The sequence below is a fragment of the Cricetulus griseus genome, chromosome 8, assembly GCF_003668045.3.
Source record: "Cricetulus griseus strain 17A/GY chromosome 8, alternate assembly CriGri-PICRH-1.0, whole genome shotgun sequence".
NCBI classification, from domain to species: domain Eukaryota; kingdom Metazoa; phylum Chordata; class Mammalia; order Rodentia; family Cricetidae; genus Cricetulus; species Cricetulus griseus.
In genome coordinates this window covers 2,152,373-2,173,558 of record NC_048601.1, presented here as the reverse complement: position 1 = coordinate 2,173,558, position 21,186 = coordinate 2,152,373, and the positions used below count along the sequence as shown (strand labels likewise).

The 21,186-nt window shown below is 44.1% G+C and overlaps 1 protein-coding gene across 6 annotated transcripts in view; it reads left to right on the top strand.

The window, feature by feature from the left end:
* The window catches only part of LOC103164262 (coiled-coil domain-containing protein 91), a 187,437-nt gene that overhangs the window by 61,677 nt on the left and 104,574 nt on the right, over nt 1–21,186 (top strand). For 5 of the 6 annotated variants that reach the window (XM_027430066.2, XM_027430067.2, XM_035449068.1 and 2 more), the window contains 4 exons: nt 10,751–10,837; nt 11,651–11,811; nt 13,415–13,618; nt 15,619–15,723. In XM_027430066.2, the coding sequence (XP_027285867.1) occupies nt 10,751–10,837; nt 11,651–11,811; nt 13,415–13,618; nt 15,619–15,723 (557 nt within the window). The remainder of the gene's footprint in view (nt 1–10,750; nt 10,838–11,650; nt 11,812–13,414; nt 13,619–15,618; nt 15,724–21,186) is intronic. The other variant, XM_035449069.1, reaches the window with a different exon arrangement.

The window sequence follows — 21,186 nt, the reverse complement described above, 5'->3', positions numbered from 1 at the left end:
TTGCTTGTGGTGAACACAGTTCCTGTCTTCTGTAGTGAGGAGGACACCGTGGTATGAATTGCTTGTGGTAAACACAGCTCCTGTCTTCTGTAGTGAGGAGGACACCATGGTGTGAACTGATTGTGGTGAACACAGCTCCTGTCTTCTTCTATAGTGAGGAGGACTCTGTGGTGTGAATTGCTTGTGGTGAATACAGTTCCTGTCTTCTATAGTGAGGAGGACACCGTGGTGTGAACTGATTGTGGTGAACACAGCTCCTGTCTTCTGTAGTGAAGAGGACACCATGGTGTGAACTGATTGTGGTGAACACAGCTTCTGTCTTTTTCTGTAGTGAAGAGGACACCATGGTGTGAATTGATTGTGGTGAACACAGTTCCTGTCTTCTGTAGTGAGGAGGACACCGTGGTGTGAACTGATTGTGGTGAACACAGCTCCTGTCTTCTTTTATAGTGAGGAGGACACCGTGGTGTGAATTGCTTTTTTCTGCTAAGTTCCTGTTTCCGTGTTCTCACTAGATCCACCATACATATCTCTGTTCACCTAGGAAGCAACAGACCATGACTGAGGGTACACTGTGATCTTGGCCTTACTCAATTTGATGGCAAGTTGCAGTAGACTTTCTCAGTCTTGGGGCAAATTAATTTTAGTTTTCATAAAGGGACACAATTTCAGAGTTTGAAAATACAGAAATTAACTGGCCAAATTTACTTAGAAGAGCTGTAAAGCTGTTCATTGTTTTGCCTGGTAAAAAACTCTAGTGAAGACTTTTTGTTGTTGTTGTGTAATAACCTTTGTAGCACGGTCCGTGCCGTAAGCCTTTCTGTGCTTGTTGAAGTTTATATGTGACTTTGCATTTTAAAGGCCCATGTACATCTCTTGTATGTATCATTTAGAGGAATTTCAGCTTCTTGTTTTAGAATTTTAATTTTATAATTATGTTTTACTTAGCTGCTAAGACTTACTGGAAATTCACTTACAAAGACACATGTCAGTTTCCCTTAAGCTAATAAAAACCGTATTGTGCAAACCGTGACTCACGGCGATGGCCACTCTTATTTGGTAAGTAATATTAACATTTCTATGGGAGACATGAAAACTAGATGCCACAGTTATTTCTCGCCTCAACCCCAGTTGTTTGCATCTCTGTTAATCAAGTTCACATCCATAGAACATCTCATCTACCACCATGTATTACCTACACCCCGGCTTCTTTGTCTTCTGGCTTGTTTTATGTTTCAAAGTTTCCCGAAGCTGTCTGGCCCCAAATAAACATTCAGATGATATATTAATTATAAAGCTGTTGGCTGATGGCTAGGGCTTCTTGTTGTCTAGCTCTGTCTTAATTATTAATCCATTACTATTTTTATGCTTTTGTTTTTTTCGAGACAGGGTTTCTCTATGTAGTTTTAGAGCCTATCCTAGCACTTGCTGTGTAGACCAGGCTGGCCTCAAACTCACAGAGATCCGCCTGCCTCTGCCTCCTGAGTGCTGGGATTAAACGCGTGCGCCAACACCACCTGGTCAAACCCATTACTATTAATCTATGTGTTTCCATGTGGTCTTGGCTTAGTAGAGACACCTGATGCGTCCTCTGTTCCCAGACTCCTATCCCTACTCCTGTCTGCCTACCCTTCTCAGAATTCTCGTCCTCTGGTAGCCCTGCCCATCCTTCCTGCCTGGACACTAGCCTCACAGTGCTTTATTTATTAGCCAATAAGAGGAAAAAAAATATACACCGAAAGACAAACCCTTGGTTTTATACAGGATTCGGTACACATTTGTGTTCTGTGTGACAGTGCCATGTGCCTGAGTGCACTCCCTGTCAGCCTCGCTGTTCTGATGGCTCAAAAATGTGCAGTCAGGTACACAGCACAATCTGCACCTTTCTGCATCTGCTTTCCTGTTCTGACTTTCTCCCCTTCTGGAATATTTTCCATCTCCGTAATGCACCTCACACTTTTCTTTGGTCAAAACCTATTCACTGTCTTTTGTGTATTGAACTCCCCATGCCCCAGCCTCCTCCTGCACAGGCAGTCAGTCCAGAGGAGGCTTTTTCCTGCTGCTCGTCCTGGATTTTCTTGTTAAATTTTGCACTGTCAACTGAGTTATAGTAACACTCTGCACACCCTGCTTCTATGTATGTATGTATGTATGTATGTATGTATGTATGTATGTATGTATCTATCTATCTATCTATCTATGTATCTATTTATCTTATATATCTTATTGTTTCTGTGTTTATATATACCACAGGGCATGTGGAGGTCAGAGGACAACTCGTGAGAGTTGGTTCTCTCCTTGTACCACTAAACTCATCTCTTCAGTCACGGGGAGAGGGTTCCTTGACCCGCCGAGTCCCTCACCATCCTGCTGACTCCCTCACATCTGTCCTCTTTAGTAAATGGCTATGGCTACCCATGCCATCTGGAGAGCTCTTGGGCTTGCAATTGAGGTAGCTGGTTCATGGTGCTCATAGACTAGTGGAAGAATTCATGAAGTATCTCTATCTCTGGCCTGGCACAGGGCACACTCTGGATACTAATCAGTTGAATTCACCTGTGTGTCTCTCAGCCCCTGGCTGACAGTAGGATCCCCCGGTCCATTCAGAGCTGTAGGAGAGAAAACAAAACATTGCCACAGCCATGCCGGCTTCTGCCTCCCCTTTGCTCTTGGAATGATTGCATAATGAGGAGTTTCTCTGCAGCAAACCTCTGTCTACTAGAAACTTCTAGAATGATGTTCTATTCTATTGCATGGTACCCTCCCAGCTACAGGCAGGTCTTGGGTGAATTGATAGAATGTTACTTGATGAATATCTGTAAGAATGTTACTCGATGAATAGCTCTAAGAACTTCCGTTCTTTGTTTCTGTAAACCTTAGTGGTGCTGGATGGAAAAGGTTTCATTCTTTGCTGTTTGTCCACATATATATGCACTAGGCTTTTTCTTGGGCCACCAACCAGCTTCCAAATTATGTCATGGATATCTATCAGTTTTGAATGCTCTGCCTAGGTTAGGCTCATTTCTGGCTAGCTCTTTTTAACTTAAATCCGTCTGTTTCTCTTCATCTGTATTTTGCCTTGCTGATTTTTACCTTTCTTCCTGTGTGTCCTACTCTGCGTCTGCTGGCTGCTGGCTGCCTGGCTGGCTGGCCCTGGACTTCTCCCTCTTTCTGTCTTCTTTCTCCTCATTCTTTTTGAGCCTAGATTTCTCCTCTTTTATTTATTCTGCCTGCCAGCCACACCTATCCCTCTTCTACCTCGCTATTTGCTGTTCAGGTTTTTATTAGACCAATCAGATGCCTTAGGCAGGCAGGGTGAAACAGCAGCACATCTTTTCATAATCAAACAAATGCTGCATAAACAAGTGTAACACATTCTTACATTGTTAAACAAATACAGTACAAATGTAATACACCTTTACACAGTTAAAGTACTATTCCACAGTATGTATGTATTTACATGTTTGTATCTCTCTGTCTCTGTCTCTGTCTCTGTCTCTGTCTCTGTCTCTCTCTCTCTCTCTCTCTCTCTCTCTCTCTCACGCTCACGCTCACAGACACACAGATGTGTTTGCGTGTTCAGTCCTACACTTTCATCTACACCAGTGGTTCTCAACCCTCCTAATGCTGCAACCCTTTAATATAGTCCCTAATGTTATGGTGACCCTTTTCCAATCATAAAATTGTTTTCATTGCTACTTCATAACTGTAATTTTGCTACTGATATGGATACTTACGTAAATATAGTCTTAGGTGGCCCCCATGAAAGATCGAGAACCACTGATCCACACAGTTAAGGCTTGGCTAACGTACCACACGTCTCTGTCCTTTTCCCTTCTTTGGTTACCATCTTTATTTGGGTTGTCATGGGAATATAGAGGAGGATGTAGGGATGTAAGTCTTTGGAGACAGTAGCTCTCCAAATGTATTACTTTCGAAACCCTGACTCAGGAGACACTGACACCATGAGGCTGTGATTCTTTCTGTAACCTGAATGTGTACCAGAACACAAAGTGTGTTTATCCTTCTCAGGTCTGCCTTCTGCCTAATCTCCCACACAGAGAGAGAGCTGTAAGAAATTTACAAGTAATTCACACGCACACTGTCCTCCTCCCACAGCCGCCATCACAGTTCGGTTTTCCATTGTCCTTTATTCTGTCTTCTTCCCTCACCTTCCATTGCTTTTCTGTGTCGGTATTCATTAACTGTGACTTTCTTACACTGAAGGCATGGAGTGACAATACTGTGTCCCAAAGTAAAATGCATTAGTGTCCCCAGCTTGCAGTGTAGGGTGTTCAGTTGTCACCTTGTCACACTTGGCAAGAGCGAAAGTCAGTTGAGAAGTTCTCCCCATCAGATTGGCCAGTGGGATGTCTGTGTGGAATTTTCTTGATTATTAACTGATGTGTGTGGGAGGGCTCAGTCCACTGTGGGCTGTACCATTTCTGGGCAGGTGGGCCTAGGCTGAGCAAGCCAAGGGAGCTAGTCAGTAGGCAGCATTCCTCCGTGTGTGTGCTCTTGTTTTGAGATCCTGTCTTGGCTTCAGTCATGGACTGTGGTCTGTAAGCCTGCAAATCCTTTCCTCCCCAGACGGCTTTTGGTTATGGGATTCATCACACTGACAGAGAAGAGACGAGGATAGTCTTTTGAACTATGGTTGGTTCACTTTCTGTCTTTTGTGATCTATCTGAGGATTCAGTCCCCCTATTTCCAGCCTAATTGTTTATAAATCTACTGAGTATGTGAAATGGTAATGAGGTTCAGGAGTCCCTAAAGCTGATGCTGAGAGAGGGATTTATGCATTTACCTTCTGTCTTCCCACAGAACCCCCACCTGTGTGCCCATCCGGCCCATTGACTTCTGTTTCTTCCTACTGCAGGGTCCTAGCCACTTAACAACTCGAAAGTCTTCTGTTGTTTTTTTTCTTCTCATTTGCTTAGTCTGTAATTTTTAAAAAATCTTTCAGTTTCAAGTTTTTTACATATTAAAGCATTGGGCTTTATTTGTGGTACATTTACATATATCTTTTTCTAACTTGGCAATTGTTTCACTTTTTGGCAATTGTTTCACTTTTTGGCAATTGTTTCCCTTTTTGGCAATTTTTACACTTTAAAGGCAATCTTTGATAAGCAAAATGTTTTTTTTTGTATTCTGTAATCAGTTATTTATTAAATAACTGGACATTAGGAAATTTTTCTTGTAACTTACATGATGACCTCATCCCTGTTTTAATCTACCTTTTTTTAATATGATCTTGTTTTTTTATTTGTTTTAGAAACAAGATTGTTTCACATGTCAGTCCCAGTTCCCTCTCCCTCCCCCTCCTCCCCTACCACCCCCCCCCATTTAAAACCCTACCTATCACATACCCTTTCTGCTCCCCCTGGAGGGTGAGGCCTTCCATAGGGGGTCATCAGAGTCTGTCGTATCCTTTGGGATAGGGCCTAGGCTTCCCCACCACCACCCCCGCCCCGCTGGTGTGTCTTGGCTCCGGGAGTATCCCTCTATGTGGAAGGGGCTCCCAAAGTCCACACCTATGCTACTACAGGAGGTCCTGTAGATTTCTGAGTTTTCCTGGAGTCTGGCTCAGTCCCATGCTGGTTTCCCAGCTATCAGTCTGGGGACCAAGAGCTCCCAGATGTTCAGGTCAGCTGTTTCTGTGGGTTTCACCAGCCTGGTCTGAACCCCTTTGCTCATCACTAGTCCTCTGCAACTGGATTCCAGTTCAGTTCAGTGATTAGTTGTGGGTGTCTGCTTCTACTTCCACCAGCTGCTGGATGAGGGCTATCGGGTGGCATATAAGTCAGTCATCAATCTCATTATCAGGGGAGGGCATTTAAGGTAGCCTCTCCTCTGTTGCTTAGATTGTTAGCTGGTGTCATCTTTGTAGATCTTCAGACATTTCCCTAGTGCCTGATTTCTCTGTAAACCTAAAATGTCTCCCTCTATTATGGTATCTCCATTCTTGTTTTCTTCTTATAATCTTCTTTTTTAAAATACTTAAATCTTTTAAAGATTTTACTTATTCTTTTTTACTGTGTGTTTGTGTGTGCATGCACACGTGTGTGCAATTGCCTCCATATGCCAGAAGAGGGCATTGCATTCTCTGAGTTGGAGGTGGATTCAGGCCACATCATGGGTGCTGGGAATTGAAGTTGGGTCCTCTGGAAGAGCAACAAGTGCTCTTAACTGCTGAGTCTCTCAGCCCCTAAATCTTTGATTCTATGAGGAGTTTATTTTGTGTCTTTCCTGGGTGACTTAATACGCCATGTCCCTTCTGTGCCCACTTCCCTTTGATGAGTCTCTTTCAGGGTGTTCTCTTCTGCCTTGCTGCATCTCCATCGGCTGCAGTTTTGCTGTGTTTCACTGTCACTTCGCACAGGGATTGTCTATGAGGATGGAAAAACACTAGGGCCCTGCATTTCATCGAGGAAGAGAAAGCTCGTCACCCCCGTGGCTACTTTTTCCTGTGGCCTGCGTTGTCCATTCATTTTGCCCCATTAGCAAGCCTGTTGGTACTGTATGGGGATCACATTAAGCCTATAAGGGCAGCTGGATGGTATTGGGTTCTTTATGATTCCATGGCTATCTTTGTCTTGGCCCTAATGTTTCCCTTTGTATCTTTTGTGACTATTTGTTTTCCTCACATTGTTTGCTAAATTTATGAAGTATTTTATCTTGTACTGAAGAACAGTAGTTCCTAACAGGATGTTGTTATTTAGTTAAAATGTATGTATTTGCATATTTATATATATAAAAAACCTTTAGTGTTTAAAATAAGTTCATGGTTTGTGTTGGGCTGCATGTTGCCTGCAGACCACTGGTTGAACACTCCTGGTACTTTTAAATGTTTTAAAAATCATGTTTTCATATAAATACCACTGATGTATTTTTAAAGTTTGTCTTGTTTCTTTATGGAATAAATTATGGTGTGAGATCCAGCGTAGGAACCAGGAACCAAGATGGCTTCCCTCTTTTTCCCGTTACATGCTGTCATCTGAGCTCTTTGGTTTACCTGTTTGATTTTTGTCCTTTACTAGGTTAAGGAGCGTGGAGATAATGGGCAATCTTCATCTTACTTTTTATTGGAAGAAGATGGTTGATGAAGTACATTGAGTTTTAGCAAAGGCATTTTCAGAGTGTTGGATACAATCACATCATCTTCTGCTTAGTGGATTGTAGAGGATTTTTCCAGTAGCGAATCAGCATTTTAGTTCCTGAATAAAATGCTGCTTGTTTGCTGGGTTCTGTTTCCTAAACATGCTTTTAGATTTTGTTCACTGATACTTAATTACATCTGTTATTTCATTTATAGAGAATCCTTTGTCTAAAAAGCTTTTATTTTTACTGCCTTTTGAAAATACTCAATTTTTGTTGTTGTTGTTGTTGTTGTTGTTGTTGTTGTGTGTATATGGCTGGGCATTCAGGTGCCTCCCTCCCTCCCTCCTCCCTCCTCCTCCCTCCCTCCCTCCCTCCCTTCCTTCCTCCCCCCCCTCCCTCCCTCCCTCTGCATAGGTGGAGAGAGCTTAGAGGAATTTGTTCTCTCCTTCTACCAAGTCTGTGCTGGGGTATTGAACTCAGGCCGCCAGTCTTTGCAGTAGGTGCTTTCTTTAGAGCTGTCTTGCAGCCGCTTTTACTGTCTTTGCATTTTAGCTTGAATGAGGCATAAAAATGAGGTTCCCTTTCATTTTTATTTCAGAGTTGGGATTATGTAGGTTTGGCTCTTGGTGATAAAAGCCCTGTGATGTCATTGGAACTTCATGTTTGACTAAGGGGTTATTGCCTGATAGTGTAATTTCCCCCCTAAGAAAAAGGTATATTCCTCAAGAGACTTGTTTTAAAATACTAACCAAATTAACTTTGCAAATTGTTTCTTTAAGCACTTGCCATTTTCATATTAATTATTTGGAAGTCTGAGGGCCTAAAATGAGGGCAGTTTCCTTATTTTAAGGCTGTGATTGTTGTCATTTAGTTGTGTATATTTGTGTGTTGCCCATTTTATCAGATTAGTTATTATTCTTAGCTCTGCTTTTGAATCCTGAAATTAGAGCAGTTTTTTATGAACCTTTTTTAAAATACCTGTTTTATCTTTTTCAGTTCCCTTATCACACTCTAATTTTTCTCTTCCATTTCTTTAGTTTGATCTGTAAACAGTTTTTTAAATAAAAATTCCTAGAATGTATAAGTATGTATACATATCTACATTCCTATTTACTGCTTTATGTATACTGCAGATTCTGGTAAGTAATCTGTAAGGTCACTTACTACTTAGGTACTCAATAATATTCTTAACTGAAAGCAGGTAATTAGAATTACATTGTGATTAAGCGGATAATGGGACAGGTGGGATGTTTCTGGAAAAGCTGGGGTTCCGTGTTGTGGAAAGAAAACAGCATTCTGGCTCGCAGCCACTGCTCTGTTCACTTGCAGACCCTGTGCCGCCACTGAGTTAAGTGCTTTATCTCTGTCAGCTCATGTAAGCATTTCAATAGAAGCTTGAGGTTACATATTACCTCCCTCTTTTGTAAGAGGAAGCTGTCGCCCTGAAGATGTCATATAACTGGTCTGTAAATCTGTCCAACGAGGGAGTCCTATTGTCCCCATTGGAAGCCAGGTCCAACCCCCCAGGTTGGTTAGTGTCTGGGCAGTGGCACTGTGATGTCACAGAGGCCCTGGGCAGTGTGGCAGAACCGTAGACGCTAAGCAACGAAGTGTGAGCGCGTGAGGTAGCACTGGCTTGGTGTTCAGTTAATGGAGAGAGAAACATGAGGCTGATCTGGGCTGCGTGAAGCGACGGTGACCTGAAATATGCCTGTGGGACATCTCAATGGATCCTTGTGGTAACCAGGTGAGCCAGGGGGTGAGAGGGCCTTAGAGCGCTCCATTGTCCCCATGGGGTTTGTCTTTCATTGCTTTGCTGGTGGTAGGAGATTTAATGGTGGACTTGGCAGTGGTGGAAGGCAGTGGAGGGCTGAGAGCATGCGCTTGAAGGAGTCCGTGCTCACAAAAGGACCGGGGCACCTCGTGTTCCTGGCCTGCAGGGAGTGAGTGAGTGAGGAAGGCGGAGGTGGGCTGCAGGGTGCTGAGGAAGTGTGGTTCTGAAGGGGAAGGCTCCTATCTCAGAGCCAGGCTCTCCTGTCTCCTCGTGCTTTCTTTGGAAAACTTTCTTCCTTTCCCCATCCTTCAGCTTTTCTACGTACGTCTTCTCACTTTTCTTTCCTCCTCCTCCTCCTCCTCTTCCTCCTCCTCCTCCTCCTCTTTTTTCATATGATGTACTTGGATATTCAGTGTTTGAAGAATTTCCCTTAGGATTACATGGCATCTTGTTTTAAATCGTGGCTATAGACGTGAATGACAAAGACAGTGAAATACCTAGGCATTGGGGCTGTCTTAGAGTTTCTGTTGCTGTGCCAGAACACCAGGACCAAAAGCCATTGGGAGGAAGGGGTTTATTTCTGCTTACAAGTCCTCAGCACAGTCTACCACCGAGGGAAGTCAGGGAAGGAGTCTGGAGGCAGAGGCCATGAGGGGTGCTGTTTACCGCCTTGCTCTCCATGGCTTGCTCAGCCTGCTTTCATGCACCCTAGAGGATCACCGTACAACACAATGTACCACAGGCCTCTCTAGTGGGGGTGTTTTCTCGGTTGAGCTTCTGTCTTCTCAGGTGACTCCAGCTGGGTCAGGCTGACAGGAAATGCAAGGTTGGCAGTGCTCACAGTTTGTTCGTGAACACATTCTGTCTAGGACATTTTACATCTGAAACTGCAGCCACAATGTGCTAAAGTGCTCGCAACCCTGCTTTGTAGTTGTGTCTTCGTTACAGAAGACAGGGAAGGACAGAAGACAGGCCATTGTTACGTGCTTGGTGTGACAGGCAATATTTAGCTCATATTTTTCAGAGTTGATGTTACCAGTTAAAAATCAGAATTAGAAGTTGGAATCTTTTAACGTTTTTAGAGAATTCACTTTAACCATACATAGGGAAGATTTGGGGAAAATTCTGAAAAATATATGCCAAGTTCAAACTTGAATTAAAGTTGTATATGTTTGTCTTTGAGTTGAAAAAATTGAAATACCTTTGTGTAGTTACACACACACACACACACACACACACACACACACACACACACACACACGCGCGCGCACGCGCATGCATGCAAGCAAAGACACACACACATGCACACATGTGTATGTGTGCACACATGTGTGTATTCATGCACACACAGACACACATGCATGCACACACATACACATGCACACGTGTGTATGTGTGCACACACGTGTGTATTCATGCACACACAGACACACATGCATGCACACACAGACATACACATGCACACGTGTGTATGTGTGCACACACGTGTGTATTCATGCACACACAGACACACATGCATGCACACACAGACACACACACACACACACACACACACACACACACGTATGTATGTGTGCACACACGTGTGTATTCATGCACACACCATGCATACACACACATATGCATGCACACTGATTCTGCAGCTAAATGATTTTCCTGTTTTAAAGTCAATTTTCTTTGAGAGTTCCATGCGTGGTTACTGTATCTACATCCTGTCCACCTGTTTCTTCCAGAGTGTAGCATACTCTTCTCAAACCCACAGCATTGTTAGATACAATACAATTTTACATAATTAAGTAGTTCCTTAAAGTGACCATCAGAAACCTGTGCCTTTAGGTCATTAGTGCTCACTGCCTTCTATGTGTCTTTCCTCAGGGGAACACGAAATCTCCATTGTGAACCACCTTCAGAGTTTGTGGTGGGACCCGAGGACAGAGTCACTGATGCCGATGTGGAATAAAGGTCATTGCAGTTAGGCTTGGGTGTGTGAATGGGTAGACTGCCGAAGATGACTCCTTAAATTTCAGAACATGTTAGATTCATTTGGATTTTTTGGAAGCACTTAAAAATAAAATAATATAGATACCTGTTTTTTTTGTTTGTTTTTTTTTTTTGTTTTTTTTTTTGGTACTTGTCCATCAGCTGCTGCCCTAACCTTCCAATGAGAGCCTTAAGCAGAGTATAACTGGTTTATTGTGGATCTCCAAAACTCTCTCAACGTCACATTTGTGAAAACAGTCCAGTAAGTGAAAACTGACTTTAACATGACACTTAAAGGAGATTATTACAAAAGAGGAACTTCCAGGGTGTTACAGTCGTCCTCCCTTCGTCTTCCCTTTGTCATAGTGAACGTTTAGCTGTTGGGCTCTGCGTGATTGGAGCCAGGGTCACTAGTGTTTGACAGCATCTCCCCAGGCCTTCTACCTTCTCGGCACTCCCGGCCACACCAGGCCGGTGCCCCTTTAAAAAAGTTCCATCGACTCTCCTGAGTGAGTGAGTGAGTGGATGTGTCGAGTTGTAGGTTGAGTATTTTTCTCTAGTAGGAAACGAGCATCTCCAGTGGGCTAGGCTAGTGCGTGTGTTAAAGATGTTAGAACATATTGTTTGTCTGCAGCTCGTGTGGAAACATCACATGTAATTCAGAAACACTCCTTTTCAGACATGAGCCCTAATGTTCTCAACTCGGCTGCTCTAACTGCCGTGCCCTCTCCTGTCCACCCACCCCAACGTCTCTATTCCGTCTCCCAAAAATCACTCCTGTGCTTCCACCCTCAGTATCCGGAGTGCATCTCTCACCAGCCTCTCCGGAGCTCATCCTGGACCATGACCACACATCTCCGTCCTCTGGCCGCCTCTCTTCAGATGCTGTTATTTCATCACCGGACGACACCCGTGCAGACAGTGGCCTTGTGAGTCAGACCATCCCCAAAGCTCAGGTGAGTGCAGGCCGTGTTTCAGAAGGAAGTTTGCACATAGAAACTGCACCTTGATTTAATTCACCTTCTTATGACCTCTTTCGAAAATGAGTTTTCCCAAAAGAGATGCTTCTGTAATAAATAGATACTCTAATTTTGAGGCCAAGATTTAGAATTAAACAACAACAACAACAAAACTAGATAAACTGCTGAGACATGATTGCAAAAGATTTAAGTGCCCCAGTTACAAAAGTTTGCTCTGAGTGTCACACTTGCTAAAATTGACTTGGTACTCCGGCCCATGACTCCATTTAGGGGCCCAGAGGACACTGGATTCAAAAAAGAAAGGTAGCCGGCAGGACTCATTCTGTAAACACCCAGTGAGCTTAAAGACCAGCCAGAGCACAGATTCTTCCAACCACCAGGGTAAGCAGTACTGGGGGTGTCGAGAGGGTTCAGCAGCTGAGAGTACTTAGTGCTCTTGCAGAGACCCTGAGATGGGTTCAGCACCCGCATCAAACAGTTCCATGGGGTGTCACCTCAAACACATGCAGACATCCACACACAGGCAGCCCTCTTACCCCAGGTAAAGTTAAATCTTGAAAGAAAACAAATGTACCACTGATTCCCCTGTTGAAAGGTGAGAAAGAGAAACTGAGGCACACAGGGTGAAACTTCCTATAGCAGCATTACTGGCGGGCTGCAGGGACAGAGCCGGGACACACAGCTGACTATTTTTGACCACATTACAATTTAACTGTGCGTTCAATTGCACTGGAAGAACATCCAGCCTGTCTGTACACAGTCCGTGGCATTTCTGTCACCAAAGTCGGTGCTTTGCTATGGTGCACAGCTGTGCGTGGTCATGGCAACGGATTTACCTTGACATGTAATTATCTTGGTCTTAAAGGAGACTAATAACAAAGAAAAAGAATAATTGTTTTTGCATTTCAAACTTAAATTCAAAGTTAAACTTCAAAAAGGGAAATGGTTATTAGAAATGATAGTTTTTCTTTTCTAGGAGTTTTAACACGTTTTTAGGTACAGGAGCATCGACTTCAGCTTTAGGGTAAAAGCCCCAAAGGCAACGTCATCAGAGTGTATTCATCCAGTCAGTATCTGCAGGGGTAGGGATCATGCTGGGTCCTGGAGGCAGGGTCCCAAAACTCAGTTATAAAATTATAAAGTTGTTAAGTGTCACCTGTGATTTTAGGTAACCTGTTAATTTTTCCTGGAGTTTGGTAAGTTAGCATAATCAATGGATGTTAAATTCTGAGTTATACTTTTATTATAAATGAGTCCTAGGTCTGTGTATACATTCCAGAGTGCGTGTCTCTCAGATGTGTCTGTGTTCCATTGTGCATTTTTGCACATAAAGGTTTTAAGTGTCTTAGTGTGTTAGCAGCAACCCCGAAGTAGTGAGGACTATAGATGTTAGAGAGAATGTTTCTTTAGATTTCAAATATCAGGCTGTTGTAATAATCTGAAATCTTTCGTTGGTTCACTTAGAGGGGGAAATAATTTCATCGCTTTCACTACAACTTAATTCTAAATGTGATTTACGTTGCCCTTTGACCATTTGCTTAACGGGATGGCCTAACCCTTCTCTGCCAACACGGTTTAGATTCAGCAGTCGGCGCACACACATCTGAATATCCCACTCTTCCCACTTGGCTTAACGGATGAGGCAAGCCATGGATCAATTGCACTGGAGGACGACCCCGAGGGTCCTGGGGCTGATGTGGCCAGCGCACAGCTCCAGCAAAAGATCTCAAGTCTGGAGACTAAACTGAAAGCGTCTGAAGAGGAGAAGCTGAGAATTAAAAAGGTTTGTGTGTGTGTGCGCGCGCACACAGGGGGCCAGGGGACGGGTGGGGGGGGCACATTTGCCTGGGAATGTAGAGTTGTATGTGCTAGCAATTTGTTATAGCCCAAAGTGAGTTGAAAATTCACCAAAGAATGTATTGTCTTCCCCAGGGGTGGAGGTTCATGTCAGTCACATGAGATCCTCAGTGGAGTCACTTTATTAGAAGCCTCTAGTCATGGGCTAGAGAGACGGGCGGCTCTGCCGTTAAGAGCACTTGCTGTTCTTGCAAGTGGATCCAAGTTTGGTTCCCAGCACCGACATGGCAGCTCACAACTGTCTCTCACTCCACTTCCATGCCTCCTCCTGGCCTCCATGGGTTTCTGTATGCATGTAGTACACATAACATACATGCAGGCAAACAGACATATACATAAATAAAAACTAAATAAACCTTGAACAAAAGTCTCTAGTGGAAGAAGATATTAGCATTCACCATCTGATTCAATCAACCATACATCAGACACACTCAGGGACACAACTTCTATGTGCTGTAGGCATATGTTGACAGACCTCCATTTCCTGTTTCCACAAACAATACAACAGTTTGTGTCTTTTTGTTGTATATATTTTATGTAGCTGAAGATAATTTAGTGTGTGTGGTAGGAGTGTGTAGGTTATATGAAAATGGTGTGCTGTTTTTGTTTTTTGTTTTTTTTTTGTTGTTGTTTTTATAACGGACTTGAGCATCCCGAGGCTTTGGTGTCAACTGGGACCCACATGAGCTGAAAGGTTGAGCGTGGTTCTAAGGTGTGGATGTACAGATTAAGATACACAGGACTAGGAAAATATAGGTTAATTTTATTCAGGGAGAAGTCACTTACATGAGAAACCGATAACCCTCAAGTTCCAGCTCTGAGGATCCACTCCCAGTTGCTCTCTGTGACTCGACCAGAACCAAGAGAGAGCAAACCTGTCCCAGACTCCTGACCAAATCCCACACGTACACACCTGTGACTGCATGGTCAGTGCCACAGGTGCGTCTGGTAGATCTCTCACTAAACTAAGGCATGCATGGACTTTTCTGGGCTCTTTGTTGTTATTTCTTGCTCCTCTGAGGCTTCCATTTCTGTAGGCAGCGTTCTATGTCATGTGTGGATTTCAGGCTTTATGTGTTATCTTCTCCCTGTGGGAAGTCAGGTACCCCTGGGGTGTTTGAACACAGCTGTTGAGGGAAGGAACTGGCATATACTCTCAACTCCCTTCTGTCCTTCCATCTGTCTGTCTATCCGTCTACCTGTCTTCTCTCATTTATCATCTGTCAGTTGTATATCATCTCTCTTTATCCTTCGGTCCGTCTGTTTCCGTCCACTTGTCCACCCATATGTACTTCTCTTTGTCTGTCTGTCTGTCTGTCTATCGGAAGTACTTAAAGAGCTTGGGTATTCATTGTACTTGTTGAGACACTCTTGTTCTTATTGACCCCATTTTGTGTTTGTGTTGTGTACCGATGGTTGTATGTACATGGTTGTATGTACATGGTTGTATGTACATGGTTGTTTGTACATGGTTGTATACATGTCGGAGGACTTGCCCATGGGTCTGTGGAGGCCAGAGATCAGTTCAGGAAGTCTTCATCTGTCATTGTACACTGTGTCTCCTCTTGACCTGGAGCTCACTGTTTCCACTCAGGTGGACTCTTGTGGATACCCACAGATGCTTGTGGACACACTTGGCTTTTTATGTGGGTACGGGGGGTGGGGGGATCCTCCATGCTTGTATAACAAGCATTTTACTCTCTGGGCCTCCTCCCCAGCCCCACTCTTGTACAGTTATTAATTTTAATGTTACTTCAGGGTTTGGTATTGGCCTAGAAGTCAGTTAACTTTGGCGATTTCACCCATATGTAGTTCTTAGACTTTAAGCTATTTTTCCTGATTTTCTTCCCTGGCGTATTTTCTGTTTACTGAAGTATTTCATGCCATGGAGCACTGCAGAGCTTGTGTTTGGGTTCCTCCTTGTAGGATGTGGACTCGCTGATGGAGAAGCACAGTGTCCTGGAGGAAGGTTTCCTGAAGGAGAAGGAGCAGGATGCCGTGTCCTTTCAAGCCCGCTACCGTGAGCTGCAGGTGAGCAGCCCCTTGAACACGCTGCTGTTTCCAGACGTGCTCAGCGATGGTCCCAAGGGAGTGGGGGACCTTCAGTCTGGGATACACTGGAAAGCGGCATCTTCAGTCATCACGACTTTTTGCTACAGTGGCATCGGATCACTGACTCCATGCGAGTGTACAGAGCTTACCAGAAAGTGCTTGCAAATAGAGATTTGGAGAAATTGGGGAAATGGAGTTTGTTTGTTAGAGCAATGCTTTCCCCTTATGAAGTCATTGTAGATAGAAGAATGCCAGACTCAGGGGTATTTGGACTGGGAAACACTTATTGACTCTGTGCCTGCTGCTTATTCCAGGTTTGTTCTGGGCTGGGTGCTCACATTCCCTATAGAGTAGGGTGGGAGGATCCAGCCCACCTTTCCTATAGAGTAGGGTGGGAGAATCCAGCCCACCTTTCCTATAGAGTAGGGTGGGAGGATCCAGCCCACCTTTCCTATAGAGTAGGGTGGGAGGATCCAGCCCACCTTTCCTATAGAGTAGGGTGGGGGATCCATGCATCCTTTCGTTAAGATGACAAGGGCAATGGGGTGCTGGCAGGATCTCTGCAGTGTCTGCAGCGTGAAGCAAACTGTGAAGTATTCCAGGATGTGCCAACAGTGGAGCCTATGTGTGCATCGAAAGCACTTCTCCAAAAGAAATGCCAGGGCATATAGGGCATCCAAAATAACAGGCTTATGCTGGGAAATACAGACAATAAAGAACAAGGAAAGTAAAATCCTGACTTATAACAAGGAAAACTAAATCTTTTTCACATGGTTTCAGAGCATTTCAATTTTAATTTTCAATCTGAAAGGAAACCTGCCATCCTAAGGTAAGCATGGGACGCATGCTGGCCAAGGCTTTGGCTGACACTGGGAAGAGTAATTAACAAATGGAATGTGTATAAAACTTTAGCTGACTTTTTAAAATTCGAGTCATTGCCTAGAGTTCTGTTGTTTTTATGACACGTGCTCATTTCTAGGGTAGGCAGGAAAGTGTAAAACCTCCAGGACACACAGAAATCTAAGACAGTTGTGATAGCCAGGGAACAATGGGGACACCTTCCCTTTCCTGCCCTGTCTAGGGGGTGCAGACCAAGCACAGGGGGACAGTGAGTGAGTCAGCTGATCTTGCCCGAGACTCTGGAGGTCTTTCCTAGGGCTGCATGGAGTGTGCCTTGTCTCTCTCCAGCATGGTTCCCCCATCTTGCTTCTGTGACCTCAACAAACGCCAGGGGAATTTGCTGGTCTCTCAGAAAGCACATGGCAGTGCTGTGCTACAAAGCGTTAATAGCAGATGTGGCCAGTTCCTAAGGCTTCATTTCTAGTAGCTGTCACCTTGGGGAGCCATGGCCAACTCATTGTGTTAAGCCCAGCTTGTGGAACTCCAAAAACCCACCACCAAGAAGGCGACTGACCGAATGCAAGAACAAAGGTTTCTTTATTGTCATGCTGCGGCATGAATCCTGCCTGCTCAGAAGCAAGCAGAATACCGCTTACAGCTGAGGGAGGTTTTTAAAGGGAAAGTTCAAAAGACTTAAATTCTCTCGATCACAAAGCTTCCATGGTTACATAGGATGAAACAATAATTGTATGTTTAAGCAGGATGCAACTAAGCAGGGAATTGTAGGGGAAGTAAGTTTGGTACTTATCTCCTAGGCCAGAGATTTTTACAACCGTGAGTTGATGGCTATCTGATCTTCTGTAGGACAGAGAAATGTGGACACAGCTGAGCTGTGTTGTCTGGTTTCAGGCCTCGAGTCACATACCCAGTTCTTTGTTTAACCCTGTCTGTTGAATGCCTTTGGGGAGCACAGAGGAGCTTGAAAGTTTTCTTTTTTTGAGTATGGACTTTGGAGTCTAAGTTATTAGACTTTCATTAATTTTTTTTTTTTTTCCCATTTCAAGGGGCTCTCAGTATAAGCCTTGAAAGACCGCACTTCCTTGCTGTGTTTGTTCTCTGTGGTGACCACTTTTCAAGTGAGCGAGTAGTTACAGTCTTCATCATGGCATTGTTGCATCATCAGACTCCATTCTAATGGTTCCCTATTCATTTTTCTGCAAAAGCTCTTTGTAGAGACAGGAGCTCGAATATTTTCTGCTCGAGAATTAAAAACATATTAAAGAACACACTCAGACTGTTACAGAAAAGTGAAGTGTCTCAAGAACCTTACGTTTACATGTAGAAATGGATTTTTAAGGCACCGGGGCACCACCTGTGCTTTCCTCTTGACTCTGGAAGGCATGTTAAGCTCCGAAAGAATGGGGATTATTCTCAGTATGGTCATGCTTTAAATATCCAAGTGTCGAACCCTTGGGTGGTTGGTCCAGCTCTGCTGTGGTCACGTTGTCTTGAGGCCTTTGGTTCTAAGGCCGTATTAGATTGGTGGTTCAATAGCCCTGGACTTTTCATTTGGTGACCCCGGGTGTGGGGAATTAGGAACCTGAAAACATAGCACATTTACCCAGTGAAGAATGCCCTGGGGCATACCAGCCAACACATGCCGTGCTTGGATAGTTTTTAATGTCCCACCAAATTGTGCCTGTGTTACATTTTCTTGATTGATGATCTGATGTCCAGTCCATTGTGGGTGGTGCTCTGCCCCCCACCTCCCACCCCTGGCCTGGTGGTCCTGTGTGATATAAGAAAGCAGGCTAGGGTGCCTTGAGGAGCTGGCTGGTAAGCAGCTCTCATCTACGTATTCTGCTACAGTTCCTGCCTTGAGTTCCTCCTTTTAGTCCCCACCCTGGCTTCCTTCAGTGATGACTGTGACATGGATATACAATTAGAAGAAACCCTTTCATCCCCAAGTTGCTTTTGGTCATGGTGTTTTATCATAACAGTAGAAACCCCAATTAAGACAGAAATTGGTAATCAGAGAGTGGACTATTGCTGTGAGAGACCTGACCAAGTTTGTGGGAGGATTGTGGAAGAACTTTTGGTCTAGAGGAGCCATCAAGTGTTGAGAGCCCAGTGAACTACTAGACCAGCACCATTGGCGCAGCTCTTCCAGGAATCAGTTCCTCGGGAACAGCACACAGAATTTGTGATCCCGACTGGGCCAAGACTACATTATAGTGGGAAATTACCAATACGGAGTCAGGTGGAAATATAAGGGTATTTAATAGGGAAAAAGCCTTACTTACAGAGCGACCTAGCCAGCCGGCGTGGCAGCAGTCTGTACGCAAGCCCACAGGAGAAAGCGAAAGAGAAAACGCAGTCAGCAAGCCCACAGGAGAAAGCGAAAGAGAAAACGCAGTCACACTACGTCACCCTGACCACACCCTCGCAATCGTGGTCAGGCACACCTGTAGCCAGCCCCTAAGTAGGCGTGGCTACAGCATCCCCTACAATTCCCCTTTTAGTCTAAAAGAGGATTAAAACTTAACAGTTTAAAGTATCTAAAATTAACAATCATAAAAGTAAAATATAAGAAGATACAACAATCTGCTTATGTCACATCCTAACTATCTATTTTAACTAAACCCTAAAGTCATCTGAAAGAGGTGTCCAAGCCTGAACACCTCCTTCCAATCCCAACCATAAACAATAGGAAGCTATCCCTAACTAGGTATATACACTATCCTAAGTGACAACAATGGGGGAAGGGGCGTAGCATCCTCCGAGTTACTTCCTGCTGAAATGGGACGATGATAGTCATGTGGGGTCCTGTAGGAAGAATATATTAGTGTAGTAAAAAGTCTTGAATGGATTGTATCCAGTCCATGTTAGATGGGATTCTCTTGATAGAAGATCTTGCTTGAAATCCTCAACTTGATTGAAGTCAGTATCTTGGCCTGTGTGGGAGTATCTCAGGTGGCGCTGGTTTTGCAGGCTTGAAAGAGGTCATGGAGAGAAGGTGAGGCTGTTACCAAGTGCAACGTCAGGAAGGGCTGTTGGTCCACAAGAGTAGACACCAGCATTGAAACAGTCCCACAGTTTAGATGTGTCAAGCACATTAAGGAGAAAGTATTCTGTAAGATAAAATTAATGCTCCAGTCTGAGTCCACCTTACACCAACTGAGGTCTCTAAGTTCTTGGGTGGTACTGTACAAAGTCTCCAACAAACACACAGTCCTGCCGTGTATTCATGTAGTCCTGCAGTTCTCAGCTGTTTAAATCATGGGTCACTCTGTACTGGCTGCAGGAGCTCCCTGGCCCAATAACACAAGACCTTTGGGGACTGATGTTTCTGTAAAGGCTTGTGCACAAACGTATCTAAGAGTGACAGAGTTGTAGTCATCGATGGGTTGGAGCTTTATAAGAAGAAGAAGAAGAAATAAGGTTTCAAGCTGGTCTCATAATGTACGATTTGGTAAAAATATGACTTTAAAGTTGACAGGCACTGTGCTTGCTCCAAGGATGTTTGTCTGCCCTGGTGCCTGGTGTCACCCTCCATCCACTGTGTTGTGTCTCACAGAGAAGCATCAGGTGTGCAAGTTTTGGTTCTCAGTAAAGGTCCTTGGGAACCGTTTGTAATAGGGTTTTTTTTTGTGTGTGTTTAACAACATTGCCACAAGAGGAAAACAGACTTGTAATGCGGCTAAGTCTTGCTCTCACCCAGTGGCAAAGGAACCTGTTATTTTTTAAAACACCAGAGCTTTTGCTCTGTTTCCCTACTTATCTGAGGTTAGACTCTGACCTCAGCCATTCTAGAGTAAAGCCACAGACCTCAGCAGTCAACGTGGAGACGAGCATGGGGCAATTTCTCATAAAATCCATATAGTTTATCGAGTGGCTGCACCACAGGGACTTTTCTCAAGTGCAGAGTTTCATAATGAACACAGAGGAAAAGAAGAGTCTGTAGCATTGTTAGAAGGACACAGTCAGAAGTCGCACCCAGGCTCAGATATCCAAGAAGACGCTGGGAAGGGGAGTTGTTTCCCAGAGCTGTGTTTGCATTAGGATCATCGAAAGGATTTTCAATTCCAGACTTTCCTTGGTTGTAAATATGTAATGGGATGTTTGCTGTGCCCATACTTGGTGTGAGGGCTTCTGCCCTCTAAGTGTTCCCTGTTGAGAAGGCATTATACCTCAGCATGTCTGTCTGAGAGGACAAAGGCATTGTGGGAACAATGGGCCACCCCTAGAGTCGTTATTTAGGTCATAGTAATTTTGAAGTTACTTCGTGAGGTAGTGTTTTTCCAACCTCTGGCGAAGGTTGGTCATCTTCTCTCTACCCTATGTCTGCTCCCCTCTTGAAAACTTGTTGATGTATTCATTGTTTGACTACTTCCTTTCCTGTAGGGTGTGGAGGAAGCCCTGATTAAGTGAAGTCCTGAATGAATGTGTTTTGTTGACATGAGCTGGCCATGCCAAGGATCTGATAGTGGGATAGAAAAGCCTTCCTCTGGCATTGGAGTCTGTGGAAGATAGGTGTAAATGGTGTCTGGAGAGTAGGGCCCTTGTAATGAGACTGGAAATGCCCTTGGCACAAACTAACAA